General features: G+C 43.4%; 1 protein-coding gene across 4 annotated transcripts in view; it reads right to left on the reverse strand.

The window, feature by feature from the left end:
* KDM3B (lysine demethylase 3B) overlaps positions 1 to 26571 on the reverse strand; it is a 135985-nt gene that overhangs the window by 61349 nt on the left and 48065 nt on the right. For 3 of the 4 annotated variants that reach the window (XM_077823741.1, XM_077823740.1, XM_077823739.1), the window contains exons 3-8: positions 19036 to 19149; positions 18222 to 18327; positions 10429 to 10553; positions 8879 to 8950; positions 7314 to 7892; positions 235 to 1480 (exon numbers count right to left, since the gene is read on the reverse strand). In XM_077823741.1, the coding sequence (XP_077679867.1) occupies positions 235 to 1480; positions 7314 to 7892; positions 8879 to 8950; positions 10429 to 10553; positions 18222 to 18327; positions 19036 to 19149 (2242 nt within the window). The remainder of the gene's footprint in view (positions 1 to 234; positions 1481 to 7313; positions 7893 to 8878; positions 8951 to 10428; positions 10554 to 18221; positions 18328 to 19035; positions 19150 to 26571) is intronic. The other variant, XM_077823742.1, reaches the window with a different exon arrangement.

The raw sequence follows: 26571 nt of genomic DNA on the forward strand, positions 1-26571 counted from the left end.
TCCATTTTTCCCTAGTGAACGTACCCGCAGATATTCTTACATCAATCATCACATCCTTTAAAAACTCCAAGCTTTTTTTCACTATTAATATTTTGTGCCCATGCTAGTGATGCAGAATTTATACCAGGGTGAAAAAATCACAAGGTTTGCCATACAGAATATGTGCAGTGCAAAAAAACAGTGTCCCATCCCTTTATGTTCTCATGTATTCCTGCCCTGCCCTGAACGCTTCACCTTTCAGGGGAGCTGTGCGAGGCCGGCCCTTTGGGGCCTGCTTCCCTTTCCCTTTTCCCAGCAGCAGTTCAGCATTCCGCTCTCCACTGGGGCCAAGCTTGCCAATCAGATGCTCCGGAATTCCCTTTAGACAAGCCTTGGCCTGCAGCTGCTCCTCAGAATCACTCAAGTCTGACAGGTCACTGTTGGTACTAGAATCTGAGTCCTGTCTGGATGTCATGCTCCGCTCGTCTAAAGAAAACCTTTTCACAGCTTCAAAGGGGGCTTTGTTCTCCTGTGCAAACTCTGCCTGCGAAGAGAAAAAGCCAGGCGGGTGCCTGCCAAAGACATTAGAAAAAGTTTTCAGGAGAGGATTGTCTTGCTGCCCAGGCCCAACAGATGGCTTTTCTTCTGTTGGGCTGGAGGAGAGTGTGGGCATCTCAATAGGCTGTGTCAGGCTACCAGTGGGTGAGCTGGAACGGCCATTCCCCACAGTGGACGGGCTCTGAACACCAGCAACAGCTGAACTAGGAGCATTAGAAACCATCTTGGAGGAATCTGTTGTTATAAACAAGGTTTTCTTCTTAGCTAGAGAAGAAGAGTCTGTTGAGGTGTGTGATTCTGGCCAGCTAGAAGCAGCCTTTAGACCCATAGCTGAAGGGGGTATAGATATGGTCTGAGATGAAGAGGCAAAGCTGCTGAAAGGACTGAGTTCTGCTTTCTCAGCAAATGCCAGGAAAGGATTGGAGGGCTCCTCTCGGGACAGTTTTGGGGGCTGTAAAAATAGGTTTTCATGATTATCTGCAGGTCGAGTATTCAAGAGGCTTCGTGAAAAGGCTGGAGTGAGGGTGGGCATAGACTCCAACGGCAGCTTCCGGTCCACAGAACTGCCAGATGGGGCTGCAGGTTTAGTGTCTGCTGCAAGAGGAGATTTACTTTTACAGATCCCAGAGCCCAGACTGTCCACACTCTGCTTGAACGAGTCCCGACTAGAGGGCTCTTCAGCCAAACTCTCTGAGATGACTGTGAAATAGTTACTGGAAGGCAGATTCTGGGACATGCACTGAAAAAACAAGTTCTTTGACAGATCAGAGTCTTTCTGAGTCTCTTGCCCAGTGCTACAGCCAAATGGAAACCCAACAGGCTTGTTTGCTGGAGACAATACTCCATTTGATTGGCTTCTTCCATCCCCAAATCCCAAAGGCTGGGATGCAGTTGGGAGAGACGCTCCAAATCCAGAAGAGGTCAGAAGTGAATTTCGGGAATTCTGAAACAAAATTGAAGAGAGTTAACTAACAAAATGATTTTCTCTAAAAAGATGATTGAGTAGCTAAACCAGCAGAACTTTGCCCATTGCTACTAATTACACAATCAAATCCTTCACATGCTTCTCACATACCTGCCATGGGGAGTCACAGTAGAAATCATTACTTGCACCAACACAGCTTTCTCTAAACTTAAAATTTAGGAATGTCTACCAAAGTAATACAGAATAGGAATTTCCCTCCACCGCCGCTCCTGACCCCTGCAGCTGTAACTAGCCAGCTCATGGCAATTACAAATTAAGGGTGGGAAGACCAATCAAGTTTTATTAATGCCTTGTCACACTATGGAACACAGAACTGATATATGAATGGTCTACCTAATCTGGAATCTTATCTCCAAGAACAGCCAATGCTAGATATTTCAGAGGAAAACCTGAAATCACCATAATGAACCTAGTTGAGAAACATCTCCTCATGGTACAATATTGCACCGAGCCCTCAGACAGTCATCCATTTATGCGTTTCAATATAAGAATGTATAGCCTCTGTAATTCTATCCTAGCTAATGTAACCAGAGTGTAAGTCTTAAGAATCACTTTTTACCCAGTATCTTGCAATAGTAAATGTCTTAGACTATGCATTATGGAATAGGTATTTGTCATCGGCTTAAATTTATCTTTAATCTTCACTACATTTTTATGTATTATGGGAAAGCAAGTACTCAATTGGCCTTTGCTATGCTTTTTAAGTCTTATTCTTTTTTCAGAGTTACATAACCTTTTAATTGTCTTCAGTTGACTGAGAAACAGCATCTTCCCAACAAGAATCATACCTAAAAAACAGCATGCTTATCCCAGCCTCATATTGGATAATTCAGTTCATCTCCAACCCAATGGAGGATCATTCCTTACAACACCACCTTGACCAATTTATTTTTAAATTTTATTTAAGTCCCAAGCACTGACTGAGGTTTCCACCACTTTCCTAGGGAGGCTATTCCACAGCCAGATTCCTCCCATTGTTAGGAAGCTTTTCCTGACCATTAGCCTAGATTCTCTCTTTTTCACTGTCTTACTCCTGCTTATATCCCCACTTTCACATTCTTTACCTTTCACATACCACAGGAGTCAGGTGTCACACAATGAAATTAACAGGCAGCAGGTTTAAAATAAACATAAGGAAGTTTAACAGAACACCACTAGCCATCACCTTCAGCCTCCAACTAAAACCTCTCTAACGCATCATCAAGGATCTACAACCTATCCTGAAGGACGACCCATCACTCTCACAGATCTTACAGACAGTCCTTGCTTACAGACAGCCCCCCAACCTGAAGCAAATACTCACCAGCAACCACACACCACACAACAGAACCACTAACCCAGGAACCTATCCTTGCAACAAAGCCCGTTGCCAATTGTGTCCACATATCTATTCAGGGGACCTCATCACAGGACCTAATCACATCAGCCACGCTATCAGAGGCTCGTTCACCTGCACATCTACCAATGTGATATACGCCATCATGTGCCAGCAATGCCCCTCTGCCATGTACATTGGCCACACCAGACAGTCTCTACATAAAAGAATAAATGGACACAAATCAAACATCAAGAATTATAACATTCAAAAACCAGTCGGAGAACACTTCAATCTCTTTGGTCACTCAATTACAGACCTAAAAGTTGCAATTCTTCAACAAAAAAACTTCAAAAACAGACTCCAATGAGAGACTGCTGAATTCCAATTAATTTGCAAACTGGATACAATTAACTTAGGCTTGAATAAAGACTGGGAGTGGATGGGTCATTACACAAGTAAAACTATTTCCCCATGTTTATTCCCCTCCCCCCACTGTTCCTCAGATGTTCTTGTCAACTGCTGGAAATGGCCCACCTTGATTTTCACTACAAAACGTTCCCCCCCCCCCCCCCCCCGGCTCTCATGCTGGTAATAGCTCACATTGCCTGATCACTCTCGTTACAGTGTATATGGTAACACCCACTGTTTCATGTTCTCTATGCATATAAATCTCCCCACTGTATTTTCCACTGAATGCATCTGATGAAGTGAGCTGTAGCTCACGAAAGCTTATGCTCAGATAAATTAGTCAGTCTATAAGGTGCCACAAGTACTCTTTTTTTTTGCGGATACAGACTAACATGGCTGCTACTCTGAAACCTGTCATAAGGAAGTATGTCACACAATGCACAGTCAACCTGTGGAACTCATTGCCAGGAGATGTTGTAAAGGCCAAAAGTATAACTGGGTTAAAAAAAAAAATTCATAAATTCATGGAGGATAGGTCCATAAATGACCACTGGCCAAGATGGTCAGGGATGCAACCCCATGTTTTGGGTGTCCTTAAGCCTCTGACTGCCAGAAGCTGGGACTGGAGGACAGGGGAGGGATCACTCAAACTACCTGTTCTGTTCATTGCTTCTGAAGCATTTGGCACTGGCCACTGTTGGAAGACAGGATACTGGGCTAGATGGGCCATTAGACTGACCCAGGAGGGCCATTTTTATACACCCCATTTGTTTTTTATACCCTTCATATATTTATAGGCTTCTATAACTATCAGGTTCTTCTACTGCATGCATCATTGTGGTATCCAAGTTCCTTTGTTCCATCACTCAATCAAGCTATACATTTTTAGATCAAGATTTTCTTATGAGTCAGTCCTGCATCCTGATGATTATTTGTTTTCTTCTCTAAACTCCCCATTTGACAATCTTGCCATAAACACTGTACCCAGAACTGCATGCAGTGTTCTAGGTGTAGGTACCCCAGAGCCAAATAAAGTGGAACAGTTGCCTCTCTGCTTCATAAAACCTCTGCATATGCAGCCTAATAGCCCATAAGCTTTTTTTGTAGCCACATCACACTACAAACCTATGTTTAATTTGCTGGTCATGATCAACCTTCACATGCTTTCTACATTACTGCCTCCCAGAAGTCACACTCCAAGTGTAGGATGCTTGAGATTATCTTTTCCTAGGTGTATTAGCTTCATTTCCCCAAACTGAATCTCTCTTATGTCATATTTCAAATCTCTTCATGTCTGAGTGTAATTTCTCTGTCTTTGTGACCATTTATCATTCCTCCTCGTTTACTATCTCCAGCTATTTTATTCATTACAATATGAACTCAACACAAGGTAATCATATTTCTTTAATGGGCTCTTCTATTAGCCTGTTCTGAGAATTTAAAAGAAAAAAAAACTATCAATTCCTTTGCACTCTTATTTTATTAGTCTTTTCTAAAGAATGTTAATAGGCTACAGAGGAATGACTTGCCCTTACAGAATATGAGCTTGCTCGTGCCTTGCATTTTCTGCTTATATTTAGGCTCGGTAGAATTCAATTTTTATTTCATAATTTTAATGGCTAATAACTTAGATAAAAATAAAAAAGTTCAAAATATATTTAAATTTTTATGGTTGGGCAAAATTATGGGGATGTTGGACAATATGGGGGACAATTATTTAATTACAGTAGATGTTGAGATTTAAAAAGGGTTAGAGCCATTAAAACACAAATTGTCAACATCATGTTAAAATACACAAAGTAAATATCCTTAACTCAAACTCTGATAAATTCTCGAGTAATGTTTTTCTCTCTTTGCCTATCTGTAATTTTCAATTATCAATGGGAATGTGTGTGTGTGTGTAAATTAACATTTACTGACATTTACCAATAAAAATCTAAACCTTCCAAGCCCACTTATATAGATGCTTGGATCAGTTAGCACCTCAGATATTGATAATTATAGACCAATGAGAGACAGAGTGACATCTCACTGGTCTATAATTATCAAAACCTCCCTTTGTGCCTTTAGAGACCAGTACAATGGTGGCCACTCTCCCATAATAAACATGATCTGTTAGTAGCTCCATTACATTGGACTTTAGTTCCCTCTCAATTCTTTGATAAATATTCCACAGCCCTGATGATTTATTGCAGTTTTATTTTTCAAAAGAGTCAGAAGGATAACCACTGAGGGAGATATTTCTCTCCCTCCTACCTTCGTTATCCTATGTGATGGAGACTGCTGCAAATTAAACATTTACCCTTTATGCAGTCTAATCACATTTCATGATCTCTTTTTACACTGTGGTGGTTGTATAGCCCTAGTGACTCAGTGAGCTTCCTATTTCTAATGCACTTGCCTGTCTTCATTTCTCCAAGTATTTACATAGTAGTCTTTAAATTTATTCACAGTCACCACTCTCAGCTTGGAAAAGAGACAACTAAGGGGAGATATGATAGAGGGTCTATAAAATCATGACTGGTGTGGAGAAAGTAAATAAGGTTTATTCCTTCTCATAACACAAGAACTAGTGGCCACTACATGAAATTAACAGGCAGCAGGATTAAAATAAACAAAAGGAAGTATTTTTTCACAACGCACAATCAACCTGTGGAATTCCTTGCCAGAGGATGCTGTGAAGGCCAAGACTATAACATGGTTCAAAAAAGAACTAGATAAATTCATGAAGGATAGGTTCATCAATGGTTATTAGCCAGTATGGGCAGGGATGTTGTCCCTAGCCTCTGTTTGCCAGAAGCTGGGAATGGGCGACGAGGAATGGATCACTTGATGATTACCTGTTCTGTTCGTTCCCTCTGGGGCACCTGGTATTGGCCACTGTCAGAAGACAGGATACAGGGCTGGATGGACCTTTGGTCTGACCCAGTATAGCTGTTCTTATGTTCTTACTTTACCTGCCAATGTCTACTTTATTAGTTTCTCTTGGGTTGGATTTTCATTTTTAAAAGGATACATAAAAATCTTCTGCCTTGTTATTTAACCAGTTTCCCTCCCGCTTTTTACTTTTTTCTTCCTTGAATATGCAGACCTTCTGAAACTAAAAGCATCTTCAAGCAGTCTCCAGTGCATTTCTAGGTCTTTTTTTAGTTTCTTAACTTTTGACCTTCAGGCAGATCCTAACAATAGTTTGTCAGAGTACAGTACTTACTATTTAAGAATCAGAGGGGTAGCCATGTTAGTCCGGATCTGTAAAAGCAGCAGAGTGCTGTGGCATCTTTTGACTAACAGACGTATTGGAGCATAAGCTTTCGTGGGTGAAGACCCACTTCGTTGGATGAATACGCACTCCGTCGGATGCATGTCATCCAACGAAGTGGGTATTCACCCACGAAAGCTTATGCTCCATACGTCTGTTGTCTATAAGGTGCCACAGGACTCTGCCGCTTTTACTATTTAAGAGCATATCTTGCTATTTATTATCTTCCATGTGAGAATATCAAACTTAATTACATTAAATATAGTAGTTTGTATTAAGGTAACTTGAAGGTTGCACAATTTAAAAAAGGTTCCAATAGCAGCAGTTAAGATTACAAAAGTTAAAGGTTCAATCAGCACAATTCACTCAGACACACTGCACATTTTATATTGTCATTGACTGTATTTACAAAGGACAAAGAAAGAAGACCGAAATGAGCCAAGTTCATGTTTCTACCTGACATGCTTCACTGTCAGAAAATGCAAAAAGTTTGCTCTATCAGCTTTAAGCTGACTTTGTGGTGGGGCAGAAAAACTGTCCATGGGAGCATCTCTACCAGTAAGTGGCAAAAAGTGAAAATGAGAGGGACTGAAACTTTACCTCCACAGGGACTGAACGTACCACATGTCAGAGGGGGAGGAGCTGGAGGGAGAGGAGAGTGAGATGCCCCAAAACTGTAAAGATTTTAGAGTTACCTGTAAACACAGATCCATGGGTGGGAACTTATTAGAATAAGTGACTTTAGAAAATATATTTCTAAAGTTTTCTAGTTGTACTTTGAATCTTCTAGGCTGTAGGCAACTCACCTCTCCCTGAGCTTGTGACCAGCCTGTTTTCTGTTTCTCTTGTCCAATAACTGCTGACATGCCAGTGTCCGAGATCCTCACAGTTGTTGGTGTCAAAGCAGCTGTAGTAACAGCTGCTGGAGAAGCCCCCATGCCTTGGCCAGCCTGTTCCAGTGATTTTCCTGCCTCTTTACATCCAGCTCCAACCAGCAGTGCTTGACTAGCAGCTGAAGAAAAAGGAGTGAAGGGTACAGGCGTGTCGCCACCCACTGGCTCATCCTGGACCACCAGAGTTCGGCCATTCTCTTTGGTGTAAGTGGCAAAGCGAATATTGCGATTAATCTGAGGAACAAAAGGAGGCAGCTGCTTGGCCCTTGCATCCAGCCCTGTTTCACTCCCGGTGCCTCCTTTCCAAGGAGGCCTGCTTGCCTCACCTCCATCACTCCCATTACTATCCACTTCACCCCTCTCTTTTAGCTTTTTTGTTGCAGGATCACACCCAGAGTCTGAAGCATTTTTCCTCCTTCGTCCATCCTTTCCTTCCATACTCTCTCTCTTCTTTTTCCCTTTCGAAGATTTAGCTGCCTTTAGGCCCCCTCCCTAGAATAAACAAAATTATGTAATCACTATAGGCAAAGGGTCATCCAGCCTGTCAGGCCGGAACCAGAAGCTCCACTCTCTTCCCATCTCTTAAAGGGAAACATTTCATTTGTTAGAATAATGGATTTGTTACACTATATTAAACTCAGAAATAGTTATTTTAGACAGATACTGCAATGCAAGTTTTTAATATATAAAATTGCATGTACGCACACTTGCCTCTGTTTTTTTGCATTAGAACAGGGTCCTCCATAGCAAACCAGCCTCATTCACTTATTAACAGCGCTACGTTGCCATATGGTGGTACATCGGCACAATGGGAAATTCTGATTATGGGTAATTATTTTGAAGTAAAACTGAATTTTGAAACGTTTTATATCACTGAAATTTATCACTATCATTTTCTTTTAAGGCAAAACTTCCAGTCCAGCACAGCTGGCAACTCTGCCAGCATCCTTCAGAAGGCAGCCTGTCCTTCAATCCACAGAAATAATAGCCCCAAATTTCAGAAAAGGATTGTAGTTAGGAGTGGGGATAGATTGCTGTAGCACAAAGCTATAGACAGTCTGCCATACAAGGACAAGCCAGGACCCCTTTCTAAGCATGGAAAGAGAAGAGGCATTTCCTGAAACCAGAGGCAGTGATCACCAGGACAGCCTCCTTCACAGTGCAATCCCTTAGAATGAAGCAAGACAACCCTTAGATACCAATAGTCCACTTTTCTCTCCAGTAAGAGTAATTCCAAACTCAAACTCACAGCAAGCCTGTGTTGAAAGAAAATGGACTTTTAAAGGAAGCCAAGTCGATAATCTGACTATTTTATTATCCACAACAAACATATAGGAAACCCTCCTCTCAGCTCCAGTGGATGTCTCAAATGCTCTCAGTAAGCAGAACTCCTCTTCAAGTTGTTTCCTCCCAAGTGATCGCAAGATACTTTCTAAAGCTCCTGATTACACAAGGAAAGACATGACACAATACAGTACCTCATTTGGTGGAGCAGAGTTGTCCATCACTACGTGAACCAGTCGGGGATCCACTGACTTTATCTCACCAGTCTGATTTTTATGAGGTGGGCAGCAAAAATACAAGGAAGAAAGAACAAACATTCAGTCAAAATTACCAGGTAAGAGATAACAGTGAACATAAGACAGCATGCAGCCCCTCTCTTCCCTCACTCACCTCCTTCTCTCCCTGTCCTCACTTGCCAACATCTCTGCTTTCACTATACCCTTTGAACTGTTTCACTACCTTTCTCAACTTCTCTAACCCTCAAACTTGGTTCCTACTCTGTTCTACTTTTTCTGTCTCCATTCATTTATCAGTCCTGTTGAACACGTCTGGAGACAGTTCTGCCACTAAGTCCCCTTCTTCCACTTTGAATTCATTCCTTTCAATTTTGTCTTTTCTGTCTTTCCTTCTAAACTGGCAAGGAAACGTGTCAGTTGATGCCACCCATTCTCTATTAGCTTTCCCCACAAAAAGAAAGATTAGAGACCAGTCAATAATTAGCAATATCATAGAATATCAGGATTGGAAGGGACCACTGGAGGTCATCTAGTCCAACCCCCTGCTCAAAGCAGGGCCAATCCCCAAATCAATGTCAGGTGATTGTTTCTTGAGCCAAATGATCACTTCCTTATTTAAAAATGTCACCTTGCTCTCCCACATGGAAACAATTAAGAATCTTTTCTCAAAACAGACTCCCTGTCTCTCCAGTAGAGTTCATCAGTCAGGAGATACATGAATTGGATTCAGAAGGAGTGGCCTGAAACGCCTCCTGCAAGTCATACTGGCTAAAAATCAAGCAAAGAAAATTCTGCTCCTGTCCAGAACTAGCTCTGCCTCCAAACAATCCAAAAAGTTCAATCTGAATACAAATGATCTCATCATGGAGATTTAAAAAACAAACAAAAAAACACCACTCCTCACAACAAAGAATACACAACAGTCAGTGCTGTAGACAGTTATGATTCACCATGCTACCCACCACTTGGGTCTCCTGACTGGAAGTTTGTGGAAGCAAAGAACTGCTGCCTGGATTCCTATTCAGCCAAGACTACATATCAAAAAGATGGGTTCAGACTGAGATTTTGGCCCCTAGAACCTAGCCATCCTCCTTCATCTGTTTCAGGCAATGTGTATACCAAGGTGCCGTATGATGAAGAAGCCAAGAAAGATGGCATTTGGTGGCCATAATATGACAATCATGGAAAAGTAACCTTCTGCTTGTCTACCAATATCCTCTCCTCCTTTACAACCATTTCCTACAATACAAATTTTCCTGCAATATTTTTGTCCTCGCCAAGCATCTCTCTACATTCTCCCATAACTGAATTGTGCATTGTAGATTTTGTAATAAGCCCTGTGGGGTAAGAAAAGTGACCTGTCCATGAAGTACCATGTAATTACACATCTTTAGGAGACACTAGCCAACAGACAGCAAAATTCAAATTTTGTGGAGAACGGTATGTTCACCAAGCGATGCAGGGAACTCATGTTTTAGAAGCCCAAATGAGGTGCTTCAGGCCTTCACCTCAGTCACGGACACTTCCATAAGACGAGTGATGGGGTCTTGACAGGTCACAACACCACAGAGCCAGCTACTTTCATCCTCTGGTTGGTACACCTTAACCCTTTGGCCTTGGACACTGTAGGGACCTGAAAAAGAGAGCCAGATCAACTGAGTATACCTGCAGACAAATTATTTGCACTATACCATTAAGGGTGCGTAATACAGACAGTAATGTGTGCCGAGTTAGGGTTGAAAGCACTTATTTCCTGGTGCAAGGAAACAGATTACCAAGTTTTATTACAGTTTTTGCTCACAGCAAATACATCATCTAAGCACAGTTCTGTTGAAAAAATGTGATTAAAAAAGAGCATTGTGAAGCTCATGTTTGTATCAATATTAGGTCAAATTTGATCAATTTACAAGTAAAATTATGTTTTGAGAAGATCTGAAAAACCCAGTCTTACAGACTCAACCTAGAACCTGAAACAATGCAAGTCTGACTCCCTCCTAAATACTCATTTTTTCCTCTGTCACCTACAAGTGAATAAATAATTGGAAAAAAATCCAGACACACACATATCATGAGTAACCATGTGACTTTACTGTGAACTCCTTATGAAATCCCACCTTGAGTTTATAAGGCGAGGTTCCTCACCCTGTTCAGCAACTGGAGTTCTTCGAAGTTTGTCCCACTGTGGGTGATCCATTTCAGGTGCCGCGCACCCTATGTACCTTGGATCGGAGACTTTGGGTAGCAGAGCTCATTCGGCCCGTACTCGTGCCTCGCACATCCTTGTGCCTCGCACCAAGCCTATACAGTGCTGTGCAGGTGAACTGCCCTCAGTTCCTTCTCCACAGAGCTGAAGTAGAGGGGAAGGTGGGCACATAGTGGAGCACCTACATGGACATGGGGACACACACACACACACACACGCGCCTCAAAGAACTCCAGTTGTTTACAGGATGAGTAATCTCTCCTTCAAGTAGCGTTCCTGTGGGTGCTCCACTTCAGGTGACTAACAAGCAGCAGCCCCAGTGGGAGTCGCGGGCTTTGGAGTAGTTCAATGCTGTAGATCGTACTGCAGACTCAAAAGCAGCATCTGAAGTTGAATCGTGGACTTTGAAAAAGCGTGTACAGAAATCTACGTGGCAGCCCTGCAGAACTCATTGATGGAAGCTTTCTGGGAAAATGTCACTAAGGTAGAGAGATCTCTTTGTTGAACATCCGAACAGACGGTTGAATATATCATTAGATTGATAACAAGGAATGATGCATCCAGATATCCACCTAAAGAGTCTTTGATTGAAATTGTAGATTCCTTAGAGTTGTCAGCAATTGACAGAGTCTGGGAGATTTTTCAAAAGGATTTAGTCCTGTCCAGGTAAAAGACTAGTGCCCTTTTTGACATCAAGCGTAGTATAGTGTCCTCCTTAGTCAGATGTGATTTAGGGAAGAAAACTGAGAAATGAATGACCTGGTTAATATGGAATTCAGATTAAACCTTCTGTAAGAATTAGGTGTGTAGGCATAGCAAAACCTTATCTTTGAAAAATACTGTGAAGAGAGAGTGCACCATTTGGGTTCCTATCTCTCCCACTCTTGGAGCAGATGTAATGGCTACCAAGAAGGCAATCTCCATAGATAACTTAAGTAGAGAACAAACTGCCATTGGTTTAAAGGAAGGTTTCATAAGGCATCTGAACAAAATTAAGATCGCGATGATATTTTGTACCTTCTTGGGAAATCCTGAAAGCTAGAGCCAAGAAGCCCTCTGCATGACACCTGCTGTAGAGATGGAGTGTGCAGCAGTATCAGCAGCATCCAGAGAGGCTTGCAAGGATGCTCTGGCCAGAAGCTGATCCTCCACTATGACTGCCTGAAATTGCTCCCTCTATTATGGTGAAAGGTGCTCAATAAAAGGAAGTAAACTTGCAGTAACCAATGTGGTTCTACTTCACCATAAGATCCTGATAGTTGGCAATTCTGAACTGCAGAGTCGCAAACAAGTAGGATTTATGACTTAGAAGGTCGAGGCATTTCTGTTCCGTCGTATGGCATTGCTTTAGCATGGTACCGATTTCCACGTTCGTTTACTGCCTTGACGACCAGGGAATTGAGAGAAGGATGTGAAACAAAAACTCACAAGTCCTTGGACGACCTACAAGAGTATTGTGCTGAGGCAAGAGGAGCATGCGGCTTGCCTGAGACTGGGGGATGGTGCAGGGGAGGGCATAAGGTCCCTTGGCCTGGGTCTTAAGCAGGCAGAGGGAATTCATCATGGGAGTCTCAATTTGATTTCCTGGTTCTTCCTGGCCCTAGATTTAAATATTATGCAGAAGTTGCACTGCTGTGGGGATGTGTGTTTCCCAAAGGCAACAGACACACTAGGACTGCCTGTTGCTCACAGCATGACCACCTAGCAAGGGACGCAGACTTTATATCCCACAGAACTGGACAAACTGACCCTGGAGGGGACTGGGGTGGGGGAGAGAAGAGAAAATGATCCTCTGATTAACCGACTAATAAAAATAAGAGTGAGGAAAAAACACAAATGAGGTAAGCTCAAAGCAGACTTTTGATGAAGCACCATCTCAGGCCAAGGTGACTGAGAAGGGACAGAGGGCTGTTTGCCTGCACATGATTGAAGATAGAAAGTCTGGAGCAACAGATATCGACCCTGCGTTGCATACGAGAATCTGAGGATTTCCTGGACAAAAGTCAGGATATGCTTCTTCGGGCACAAAGCTCTAAAGATTTAGAGCAGGTTGCACAGCGGAGCCAAGAGGCCAGTGAAGAAGCTTGGCAACATGTGACCTCCAGAAGAAGAAGGGAGAATGTCCGGGTACCAGCAACACAGACACAGGTAAGTAACCGTTTTCATGTTCTCTCCACAGGTACCACTGCGGAGAGTGGACCAGACGATACGTCTGGGGGGAGAAAGCAGAAGGAGACTCCGCTGGTTGGAAGGCATGAGATGCGCTGTCCTGAGGTTGGGGGTTCCACGACCACCACTCCCAAGAGAAGGAGGCGGGTGGTGGTGGTCAGGGACTCTCTCCTCAGGGGACTGAGTCATCTATCTGCCGCCCTGACCGGGAAAACAGAGAAGTCTGCTGCTTGCCAGGGGCTAAGATTCGCGATGTGATGGAGAGACTGCCGAGACTCATCAAGCCCCCAGATCGCTACCCCTCCATGCTTCTCCACGTGGGCACCAATGATACTGCCAAGAATGACCTTGAGCGGATCACTGCGGACTACGTGGCTCTGGGAAGAAGGATAAAGGAGTCTGAGGTGCAAGTGGTCTTCTCGTCCATCCTCCCCATGGAAGGAAAAGGCTGGGGTAGGGACCGTCAAATCATGGAAGTCAACGAATGGCTACGCAAGTGGTGTCGGAGAGAAGGCTTTGGATTCTTTGACTGTGGGATGGTGATCCATGAAGGAGGAGTGCTGGGCAGATACGGGCTCCACCTAACAAAGAGAGGGAAGAGCACCTTTGCGAGTAGGCTGGCTAACCTAGTGAGGAGGGCTTTAAACTAGGTTCACCAGGGGAAGGAGACCAAAGCCCTGAGGTACGTGGGCAAGCAGGATACCGGGAGGAAGCACAGGCAGGAACGTCTGTGAGGAGAGGGCTCCTACCTCATACTAAGAATGAGGGGCGATCAGCAGGTTATCTCAAGTGCCTATATACAAATGCACAAAGCCTTGGAAACAAGCAGGGATAACTGGAGGTCCTCGTGAAGGCAAGGAATTATGACGTGATTGGAATAACAGAGACTTGGTGGGATAACTCACATGACTGGAGTACTGTCATGGATGGATATAAACTGTTCAGGAAGGACAGGCAGGGCAGAAAAGGTGGGGGAGTAGCACTGTATGTAAGGGAGCAGTATGACTGCTCAGAGCTCAGGTATGAAACTGCAGAAAAACCTGAGTGTTTCTGGATTAAGTTTAGAAGTGTGACCAACAAGAGTGATGTAGTGGTGGGAGTCTGCTATAGACCACTGGACCAGGGGGATGAGGCTTTCTTCTGGCAACTCGCAGAAGCTACTAGATCGCACGCCCTGGTTCTCATGGGCGACTTCGATCATCCTGATATCTGCTGGGAGAGCATTACAGCGGTTCACAGACAATTAAGGAAGTTTTTGGAAAATGTAGGGGACAATTTCCTGGTGGAAGTGCTAGAGGAGCCAACTGGGGGGGGAGCTTTTCTTGACCTGCTGCTCACAAACCGGAAGAATTAGTAGGGGAAGCAAAAGGGGATGGGAATCTGGGAGGCAGTGACCATGAGTTGGTCGAGTTCAGGATCCTGACACAGGGAAGAAAGGTAAGCAGCAGAATACGGACCCTGGACTTCAGGAAAGCAGACTTCGACTCCCTCAGGGAACTGATGGGTAGGATCCCCTGGGGGAATAACATGGGGGGGAAAGGAGTCCAGGAGAGCTGGCTGTATTTCAAAGAATCCCTATTGAGGTTACAGGGACAAACCATCCCAATGTGTAGAAAGAATAGTAAATATAGCAGGCGACCAGCTTGGCTTAACAGTGACATCCTTGCGGATCTTAAACATAAAAAAGAAGCTTACGAGAAGTGGAAGATTGGACAAATGACCAGGGAAGAGTATAAAAATGTTGCTCGGGCATGTAGGAATGAAATCAGGAGGGCCAAATCGCACCTGGAGTTGCAGCTAGCAAGAGATGTTAAGAGTAACAAGAAGGGTTTCTTCAGGTATGTTGGCAACAAGAAGAAAGCCAAGGAAAGTGTGGGCCCCTTACTGAATGAGGGAGGCAACCTAGTGACAGAGGATGTGGAAAAAGCTAATGTACTCAATGCTTTTTTTGCCTGTCTTCACGAACAAGGTCAGCTCCCAGACTGCTGCGCTGGGCAACACAGCATGGGGAGTAGGTGGCCAGCCCTCTGTGGAGAAAGAAGTGGTTAGGGACTATTTAGAAAAGCTGGATGTGCACAAGTCCATGGGGCCGGATGCGTTGCATCCAAGAGTGCTAAAGGAGTTGGCGGCTGTGATTGCAGAGCCATTGGCCATTATCTTTGAAAACTCGTGGCGAACAGGGGAAGTCCCAGATGACTGGAAAAAGGCTAATGTAGTTCCCATCTTTAAAAAAGGGAAGAAGGAGGATCCTGGGAACTACAGGCCAGTCAGCTCACCTCAGTCCCCGGAAAAATCACGGAGCAGGTCCTCAAGGAATCAATCCTGAAGCACTTACGTGAGAGGAAAGTGATCAGGAACAGTCAGCATGGATTCACCAAGGGAAGGTCATGCCCGACTAATCTAATCGCCTTCTATGATGAGATTACTGGTTCTGTGGATGAAGGGAAAGCAGTGGATGTATTGTTTCTTGACTTTAGAAAAGCTTTTGACACGGTCTCCCACAGTATTCTTGTCAGCAAGTTAAAGAAGTATGGGCTGGATGAATGCACCTTATAGGTGGGTAGAAAGTTGGCTAGATTGTCGGGCTCAACGGGTAGTGATCAATGGTTCCATGTCTAGATGGCAGCCGGTATCAAGTGGACTGCCCCAAGTGTTGGTCCTGGGGCCGGTTTTGTTCAATATCTTCATAAATGATCTGGAGGATGGTGTGGATTGCACTCTCAGCAAATTTGTGGATGATACTAAACTAGGAGGAATGGTAGATACGGTGGCAGGTAGGGACAGGATACAGAGGGACCTAGACAAACTGGGCCAAGAGAAATCTGATGAGGTTCAACAAGGATAAGTGCAGGGTCCTGCACTTAGGACGGAAGAATCCAATGCACCGCTACAGACTAGGGACCGAATGGCTAGGCAGCAGTTCTGCGAAAAAGGACCTAGGGGTGACAGTGGACGAGAAGCTGGATATGAGTCAACAGTGTGCCCTTGTTGCCAAGAAAGCCAATGGCATTTTGGGATGGATAAGTAGGGGCATAGCAAGCAGATCGAGGGATGTGATCGTTCCCCTCTATTCGACATTGGTGAGGCCTCATCTGGAGTACCGTGTCCAGTTTTGGGCCCCACACTACAAGAAGGATGTGGAAAAATTGGAGAGAGTCCAGCGGAGGGCAACAAAAATGATTAGGGGTCTGGAACACATGATTTATGAGGAGAGGCTGAGGGAACTGGGATTGTTTAGTCTGCAGAAGAGAAGAATGAGGGGTGATTTGATAGCTGCTTTCAACTACCTGAGAGGTGGTTCCAAAGAGGATGGTTCTAGACTATTCTAGTCTATTCTAGATTATTCAGTGGTAGAAGAGGACAGGACAAGGAGTAATGGTCTCAAGTTGCAGTGGGGGAGGTTTAGGTTGGATATTAGGAAAAACTTTTTCACTAGGAGGGTGGTGAAACACTGGAATGCGTTACCTAGGGAGGTGGCGGAATCTCCTTCCCTAGAAGTTTTTAAGCTCAGGCTTGACAAAGCCCTGGCTGGGATGATTTAATTGGGGATTGGTCCTGCTTTGAGCAGGGGGTTGGACTAGATGACCTCCTGAGGTCCCTTCCAACCCTGATATTCTATGATTCTATGACTACATAGCCATGGTGAGGTGATCAAGGATGCGTAGGGCACATACACAGGTTGAATAGGCACAGCTACCGAAAGTCTTTGATCAAAGGGCACCTGGCATTGGCCACTGTCAGAAGACAGGATACTGGGCTAGATGGACCTTTGATCTGACCCAGTATGGCTGTTCTTATGTAAAGGTTTCTGGGGCACAATCACACCTGAAGTGGAACACCCATAAGGCTACTACTGGAAGAAGAATCCTCACTTGTATCCTGTCCAAGTGTAAACTGCAAGCAAAAAGCTAAGTTCACAGAACCAACTAATATGCCTAATTACCTGGACATGTATGCACAATTCTTCTAGAGATAAGGAAATTTTCTACTGCCAAAGCACAGTGTGCAGTTTCCCCAAATCTTGGAACACAGGAATTGCCAGAAGAAATCAAACCACCGAGGTCCATCTAGTCCAGTATGCTGACACTGATAGTGACCATAACCAAATGCCTCAGAAGAAAGGGCAAGAAATTCCATACTAGACAGTTAATAGAGTAACCTGCCTGAGTGAGAAGTTTCTTCCTAAGATCCATATGTTTGTTAAACCAAAGGCACTAGTACCCACCAAGAACTATGTCCATACCAATGTAATGTGATGCTCCATGAAAATCATTGGTAGCAGGGTTCAAACTCTGCTGCCTCTGTATTGAAAACTATGAGCCTCTACTGCCTGAGCTAAGATACCCAGGATATGTTAGCCAATAGCTGTAGCACACACAAACCTTTACGTGGTCTAGCCATTGGAGCAAGTCAGAATGCCATACTGAGTAAGGATGCGTGATGCCAAGTTTAAAATTTCAGTCATTTACTGCAGTCATGCTTAAAAGGACATCATTAGAATCTGAGATGGCAAAGTGTGGGGTTTTCGGCCTTAGAGATATCAAAGATGGCTTAAAGGACTACGTTTTATTTTTCAGAAGAATTCACTTTCAAGCAGACTAAGCATTTCAAATTTCAGCCCAAAGGGTTGATATTTTGGGAAGTTGTGAATGCATGAGGTTGGATTATAATGGAAGCTGTTTTGCAACCTTAACTATAGTGATTGTGATTGAACAATCGTTACAGACGATTCCAGTTAAACAGCAATCTACCTTTCCAATTAACTGCACGAAAGCAATAATTAAACTCTCCTCACAAAGAATTTTGGACATATTAACTTGCAGAATGGAACTTCAAACAATGGGTATTACTGTTTATTTTGGGACTCCTCTCCGGAGCACAAACTCATGCACAATCCAAGCCCTCAAGCTACAAGCCAGTTGGTCTTACCTCTGCTAAATATTTCCTGAAGTTTCTGGTCACTAATTAATGCATTGACCGAGTCTCTCAGTGCAGATTGCTCCTGCAGAACTTGGTTCTGGCTCTCTGTTCCCATCTGCCAATGACACAAAAAAGTTTTGAATGCAAGAAAGCCAGTAGACAATACAGGTTTCAGAGTAGCAGCCATGTTCGTCTGTATCCACAAAAAGAAAAGGAGTACTTGTGGCACCTTAGAGACTAACCAATTTGAGCATAAGCTTTCGTGAGCTACAGCTCAACGCATCCGATGAAGTGAGCTGTAGCTCACGAAAGCTTATGCTCAAATAAATTTGTTAGTCTTTAAGTTGCCACAAGTCCTCCTTTTCTTTTTGAATAGACAATACAGTAGTTATACTGCTGGGGGCCACAGCTCTCTGGCCTCTCTCTATTCTAGAGGCTCTGATGGAGAAGAATATCTGACTTCCATCAAAACAAAAGTAAACAAGCTTTCCCAATGTGTCAGGAAATTGATCAAGACCACTATGCACAAGCAGTTCTGGAACTCCTATAGCAATGATTCCCTCTGGATAGGGAGGGTCTATGCAGACCCTTTGGCTGAGCCTCAGCAACTAGAGGCTCCTAAAATGAAGGATGGGGGAAGAGCTGGGACCTTAAGACTTTCTGAATGGAGCTGGAGATCAGGGCCAATTCTTGTACTTTTTCATACCCTCTCTATCTACCCAATATCCATGAGGATCCCCACCACATCTTGAAAAAGAATCAACCTGGAAAGCATGGTATGAAGTGGAATCTGTACTCTGTCTGAGAATGCCTCTTCAAGTACCTGAAACAGACATAATCCACTGGCATCGGACAGGAATCTCAGGTCTCGGTCCAGAAGAAACTCCACAGGAACCACAGAGCCTAAACCCAGCTTATCTACTAAAGGAGTGAAGGTCTGTGAAGAAGAAAACTTGAATGAAGGGTATGGAAACAGATTAGGGGGACACTCTGACACAAGTAATACCCTTCTGCAGGTTTCATATCCTCACAGGGGATGCCCCAATCATTCATAAAATACTTTATTACCAAGACGTTAACGTTGTAAATAAGACATTTTTAAACAAGTGCAGCATAAATACTGAAGAAAAACAACAAAAATAGCCCAGGTCAGGTAGCTTGCAATTCCTAGAGCCTGAATTTTAAAACAAGAGGAGCCACTGCCAGCAATTTAATGAAAGTGAAAGGCATTTTTCATTTTCTCCAAATCATCTGATAGTCAACTCTCCTCACAAGAAAGTGGAATTACACTAGGACTCATCAGTGCTGAGTCCCAATATTTCTAGGAGCCTCAGCAACCCAGCCAAAGTATCACAGGAGATTACAGACATCGCTATTTGAAAGGGACACTTTTATATTTTCACATCATGTAGCAGTAAATACTATTATGGACAGACTAATGAAGGGAAGAATTTTCCGTTACTGTCATTTTCTGACAAATGAAAGTGCATGTCAGGAGTACTATTAAGATACCTGACAGCAGCGCAAGAGAACAAGTTCCCAGATCAAAAGCTCTCTGTACTACTCATTTCTAGTTTTAATATTTCATAAATCTATGAGCTGAAGACCAGGTAGCTGCTCTACATATTTCCGATATTTGAACCCAATTTAAGCATGCTATCAACACAGCTTGTGCTCTGGTGGAGTGAGGTCAGATGTTTGACGGAGGACTCTTAAATATCATAAGCAGTTCTAATGCAATACTCATTTTGAAAGTCTGTGATGAAACAGTCATTCCTTTTGATTTATTACTATATGCAATGAAAAGTACTGAAGTTTTACAAAAAGATTAGTTCAGCAGTTCTCAAAACCTAATTGTACCGCGACCCCCTTCTGACAACAAAAATTACTACATGACCCCAGAAGGGGGGGACTGAAGCCTGAGCCCACCCCAGCCCCGCTGCCCCAGGTTGGGGGGCCAAAGCCAAAGCACAAGGGCTTCAGCCCCAGGTGGTGGGGGCCTGTAAACTGAATCCCACCACTCAGGGCGGAAGCCGAAGCCTGAGCCTCACCACTCAGGGCTGAAGCCCTTGGTCTTTGGCCCTGCGCCCCAGCAAGTCTAACACCAGCCCTGGCGACCCCATTAAAACAGGATCCCTGACCCACTTTGGGGTCCCGACCCACAGTTTGAGACCCCCTGATCTAGTTCGTAACAGCCACCGTCTCACATCTGAGATATGTGATTTAAATTCAGCAGGTGAAGAACATGTTGTTGGGGGGGAAAAAAAACTAGTAAATTAATAAACTGATATGAAAATCTGATAGTACTTTAGGAATAAAAGGTGGGTGCAATCTCATAGTTACTCTATCCATGTGAAAAACTGTATGGAGGATTTATCATTAGGGCTTGTAATTCGCTTTTTCTACAAGCTGATGTAATTACCACCAGGAATGCTACCTTCACGGATGATAGATGAATTGGACAATTTGCCGGAGGTTCAAAAGTGGTGTGGGAAGAGGGAAAGCATCAGCAAAGAAATCACTAAATTTAAAGTCCCATGTTCAAGTGAGCTTTCCCACAGGAGGAAAAATGTGGCTAAGCCCTTTAACAAATCTATTCACTGACTGATGAGAGAAAATTGTACATCCCTCTGCAGGAGAATGGAATGCAGATATCATTGCCAAATGGACTTTGGTTGAAGAGTGCTTTAAAGATAAGAAGTAATCTAATATTGTTGGAATAGAACACTGACATGGAGCATAACCTTTAGTCTTTGCCAAATGGAAACTTCTCTCTTTATGGGTGGTGTACGTACTCCTAGTGAATAAATTTTCTACTCTGAAGAGCATTGCTCTGCACCTTTGAAGAACAGTTATCTATTGAGAGCATTCAAATATCACCCAGGCCATGAAGACTGGTGAGAATCAGACTGACTCTGTAATAACACCTCCCTAAACTGGGAGTGTGATAAACTGATTATCTGAGAACCAAAACTGGTGAAGCTGAGCAGGAGCCACCAACATAACTTGAGCTTTTTCATGCCTTATTTTCTGTAGCACTCTTGGAATCAGAGGAAATAGAAAGAAAACATACATAAAATGGTGTGACCAAAAAACTCATGAATGCATCTATTAGACATTGCCAACTCTCTTCTGCTCAAAGGCAAAATATCAGACATTTTCTGTTTAGAACTGACCCAAATAAATCTGGGGAAGCCAACACACTTGGAAAATTCAGTTTAGGGTTGACTTTTTAAATTCTCATTTCACGGGAAGAGTACATTTTGCTGCTTAGTGAGGCTGTTAGACCATTTCTCTCTCCAGAAAGAGAAGAGCTGTCAGACTGATGTAACACTGAACGTACCATTCCCAAAATTTTATGGTTCCTTGGCAAAAAAAAAGGAGGGGGGCATGGAGGGGGGCGCCTGATCTTGCACCTCCCTAAGTCCTAGGAGGCCATGCAATTGTCCATGAGAACTTGGACTGAAGAACTGTGTGTGACAGGGAAAAATGCTTTGCAAGTGAATCTCACTGCCCTTAATTTTAAGTACATTTATGTGAATCGTGGCTTTTAGATGATGGTCAGACACATGGCCTCTGGGTCCCCTCTATATATGCTCCCCAACCCATCTTGGAATCAGCTGTTATCAAAGTTTTGGAACAATCAGAGGAGCAAAGGGAATTCCCGTATACATACTTTCTTCTGTCCTCCACCATTTCATCGAGGATAGAATTTGAACTGGAATCAGCACTTTCACTTATGTATACTGGATTGTTGGTCTGTAAACAGACTAGATCCAAGTTTGAAACACAGTCCGAGATGTGACTGGGCGAATGTGGTTACAAACGTACAGGAAGCTATATGTCCTAACAGTTTAAGGCACTATCCTTACTGTTGCTTGAGGGTAAATATTGAAGTGTAGAATCAGATATTTTATTATTATCTGAAATCTGTCTAATAGGAAGGATAAACTCCCTGTTAGGAAGTCCAGGAGCACTGATGAACTCTTTTCAGAGTAGCAGCAGTGTTAGTCTGTATCCGCAAAAAGAACAGGAGTACTTGTGGCACATTAGAGACTAACCAATTTATTTGAACGTAAGCTTTCATGAGCTACAGCTCACTTCATCGGATGCATGCAGTGGAAAAAAACTCTGGATTATGACAGAATCGGATTCAACATTTTAAAGTTAAAGTTAATCCTCAAACCCAGGGATAAAAAAATAAATGCATCAGTTTCTTGGCAGACACTATGATCTGTGTTTGACTTCCCCTGCACAAGCCAGCAGTCTAGCAAAGGGTACGTATGAAATCCTTGCCTATGTAGATGGGCTGCAATTACTGATAGGCACTTTCATCAGCACCAAGGGTGTTTGCAAATTCCAGAATATAGGACTGAGAATTGATAATGACTCCCTACAGCCATAAAATGTGGATGCTTTCCAGGGGAGAGCGGTGGTGGGGTACTGACACATGAAAATAAGCATTCCCTAAATAAAGGGTAATGAACCAGTCCATGATATCCAACTGAAGCAGGGGTTACCATGGGGAACTTGGCATGTCAAATTAATTTGTTGAGGTTCCCGAGATCTAGAATCAGACACAAGCCACCTCTCTTTTTCAGTATGAGGAAATAGGGAAAACAGAAACCTTTTCCTATATACTCCTGACATGCTAACTCTATTGCTCTGAGCTTGATCAGTCTACTTCCTGATGAATGGCACTCATAAAAATGGTCCCTGAAAAGGGACCAGGAAGAGGGGTGGAAAGGAGACACGTATTGAAAGTGAATGGTATAACCATCCTTGATTACTTGAAGGACCCATCAATCTGTGGTGACTGCCAACTAGGCCTCCAGGAAACAGGAACCAAAGCATGAAGAAAAAGATAACTTGTGGATTAGTCCAAGATCCTTGACTGTTGCATCAAATTTGATGTCTGTGTGTTTGAGGGTAGTGGAACTGACTACTATTTCTGCTATACAGATCTCATTCTAGATGGTTCAGGAGGCCTCTGGTGTTGGGAATATGAAAAAATATTGAGTGTTCGTATAACTGAAGAATAAAGATTGAGGACAATCTTTAAAGTGCGTCTTTTTGAAAGAAAGGAGTGTATAAACCTAATGACCTGAGTGTGGATCTCCAGTCTTAATGAATGCAGAGATTCATCTGTCCTGGCACTGAATCGATTCTGACCACTGAATGGAAAATCAAATAGTCGCTTGCACTTCTTTTGGTAAACCTGACACAGATAACCATGAAGATCACATCATGGTATCTGTAGCCATTGAACACACACTCAAATTGGCAGCATCTAATGCAGCTTGAAGAGAGGTTATGACAAAAAGCTATTTTTCCACAAGTAGCTTTAAACTCATCTCTACCATTCTGAGAGGTAAAACTTGTCATTAAACTTTGACCATCTATTCCATGGCAGACAATCATGTTTAGATAACATGGCTTGATAATTTGGTATCCTGGCCTGAAGAGTAAAAGTACTTTCCAAAAAGATCCAGTCTCTTGGGTTCTCTCTGCTTAGAGGCTGATTTCCCAGACTGTCTTGACAGCTCATTGGATGCAGCAACAACCAGTGAAAGTGGAGCTACATGAGTATAAAAATACTCAAATCCGTTAGACAGCACCTGATGACCATGATCAGAGTGTTTTGTAGTAGCTGCAGTGGAAGCAGGAATAGCCCAGCGATATTTTTCTGGATCCAATATTGCTTCATTAATAGGGCACGCAACCCTGCTTTGGGATGCTGGCTATGGAATATCAAGAAAAAGTTTATTTGCTTTTTTCCTAAACACTCTCCAAAGGAACTTCTAGTATTTTTTGCCATTTGCTTCAATAATTCCTGAAAAGTTTTTAAAATCAGCTGAAGATGGTGTAGCCTGCGAAATGGTTTCATCACTTGAAATTTGTTTTCCTCTGCATCTTGAAGTTGATGAGGAGAGTGATCAGAATTTAAAAAAAAAAAAAAAAAAAGTTTGCAGCAGGTGACTCATGAATAGATCCTGTATACTGGGGGAGAACTGGTCCATGAAATTGCAGTCATTGAGACCAGGAGGGCCAATACGGCTATGGCAGTGGACCATATGGGAAAGATCATTTGGTCAGTCTGGAAGGAACCAAGGAGCACAGTGAGAATAAGCATCCTCAGGTCTGCTACGAGGCTCTTTTCCATATGCCTCCCTAGACTTATTTTCTTTCCATCCATGCAGTTTCCTTTTTGGTGAAGGACTCCTGTCAGAGTCTGCAGAGGAGTCAAGAGTCTTGACCTCTAATGTAGAAGCCAGGGCAGAAGAGTGAAGGATTTTAGTGGGACTCAAATCCCTAAATGTATTGATGTGCTGGCTCAAACAAATTTTCACTAGCGTCATCCTTGCTTCGTTTTGAGGAGGGGATCTGTCCGGTATTGAGATCAGGGAAACTTCCAGGAGTGGCGACTCAGGCTCTGAAGCAATACCAAGGTCTGGTGAAGATAGAAAATAAACTTTTGGTGATAAAAATCTAGTTGTAAAAGGTCCCTGCAATAAGGATGCTGTAGGTACCTCTCTCTGCTTTGAAGCTTCCTCTGCAACTGAAACTGCTGGTTCAGAGCAGGCATTGATCAAAGCTGCTGGTGCTAACAAGGGAAGCACTGTAGAAGCCTGTCTTGAGAACTCTGATGCTAAGGAGGACAGTGCTGCTGAAGCCAGTGCTGAAAAGAAGGAAGGCAGAATGCTGTGCTCTTCCCCCCCCGCACATGAGATCTTTTAGCTGAAGGAGGAGGCGGCAGGTTTTTATACCAGCACTGTACTGCAATGCAGTATTGCAGGTCCTGGTCCCAATTTTTCCCCTCTCCAGAGGTAATAGCTCCTTGAAGAACTCCTTTTCACTCTCAGCACCAGCAGTAATCGCTCTTTTGAAGAGTTCCTCTGCACTTCCCTCAGTGAGCTCGGTGCCAAGAATCTCACTCTGAATCAGTCACTCAGACGTCAGGGGTCCTTGACTGCTCTGAGTCTTTTTAATTGTTGCTGAATTAGGTACAACATTTCTAGTGACAGGGCACTGACAGATAAGTTGTGAAAACTGAAGCCTCTGGAAGGACACAGCTAGAAAGCTGGAGATATGGGCTCTGCCATTTTTTTAAAATCTTGGGCTAACTAGTATCCTAGGTATAAATAATTTAACTACCAGATTAATTATGAAGTAACAAGATTTACTACAGAAGTACATTATGTTGTTCTGAGTCACAGCCTAAGGCAGTTAGAAGGAAATGAATAGCAGCTGGGATTACTGAGCCTTTTATGCCCTAGGCTGGGGGAAAGTGGGGGCAAGGGCATGTAGGGCGCATGCGTAACCTCCACTGGATGCTGCTAATGAAATTGTTCCAAAGTCCTGTGCTGGGGCACATGGACATCATAAGCGGGATCCACATGTGCAATAAGTCAAAAAAAAAAAAAGTGACTTTTCTATGCCCAACACCTATCCAAATATCACACTGCTAGATAAGTTCATGGAGGATAGGTCCATCAATGGCTATTAGCCAGGATGGGCAGGGATGGTGTCCCTAGCTTCTGTTTGCCAGAAGCTGGGAATGGGCGACGGGATGGATCACTTGATGATTACCTGTTCTGCTCATTCCCTCTGAAGCATGCAGCATTGGCCAGTGTGGGAAGACAAGATACTGGGCTAGATGGACCTTTGTTCTGAAGTATGGCCGTTCTTATGAAAGGATGCTGGGTTGGGATGTTGGATGTGTGTCCTTGTCTTTAGCCAGTAGGTCTGGGAAGAGCTGAATATGGCTGCACAGACAAGAACATCCAAAGAATGCTCAGGAACCAGAGCTAGGCCACTGAAGCAATCAGAATCACCAATGCTCCATCTTGTTTGATCTTCTTCAGGATTCAAAGTAAAAGAGGGATGGTAGGAAATTTGTACATCAGCAGTTCTGACCACTGAATGATAAATACGTTCCCTCTGGAGTAGTAGATGGGGAATTTCTTGTTCTCCTGAGACACCAAGAGATCTCAGCAGTGGGGTTCCTGTCATGCAAGATGTTTCATATCACCCAGTTATGTAGTTCCCACTCTTGGTCTTTGAAGAAAAGCCTTTTGAGGCTGTCTACTAATGTTTTGTGCACCACTGGGAGGTGCACTGCTGAGATGGTGATCTAGCAGCTAATGAACCAGTTCCACAAATTGACAGTTTCTATGACAAGAGGTGTGGTCCTCCTTGTTTGTTGACACAAATCACTGTCAAGTTATCCAATATGACTTGAACATGCAGGATTCAAATAAACCATCGGTATTGTCTGCAGGCTTTTGTGAACGGCACACAACTCCAGAATGTATATGTGCAATGGAGATTCTTGGTGGGTCCAGATACCCTGTGTCTT

Source organism: Eretmochelys imbricata, chromosome 8, assembly GCF_965152235.1.
Source record: "Eretmochelys imbricata isolate rEreImb1 chromosome 8, rEreImb1.hap1, whole genome shotgun sequence".
Classification (NCBI taxonomy): Eukaryota; Metazoa; Chordata; order Testudines; family Cheloniidae; genus Eretmochelys; species Eretmochelys imbricata.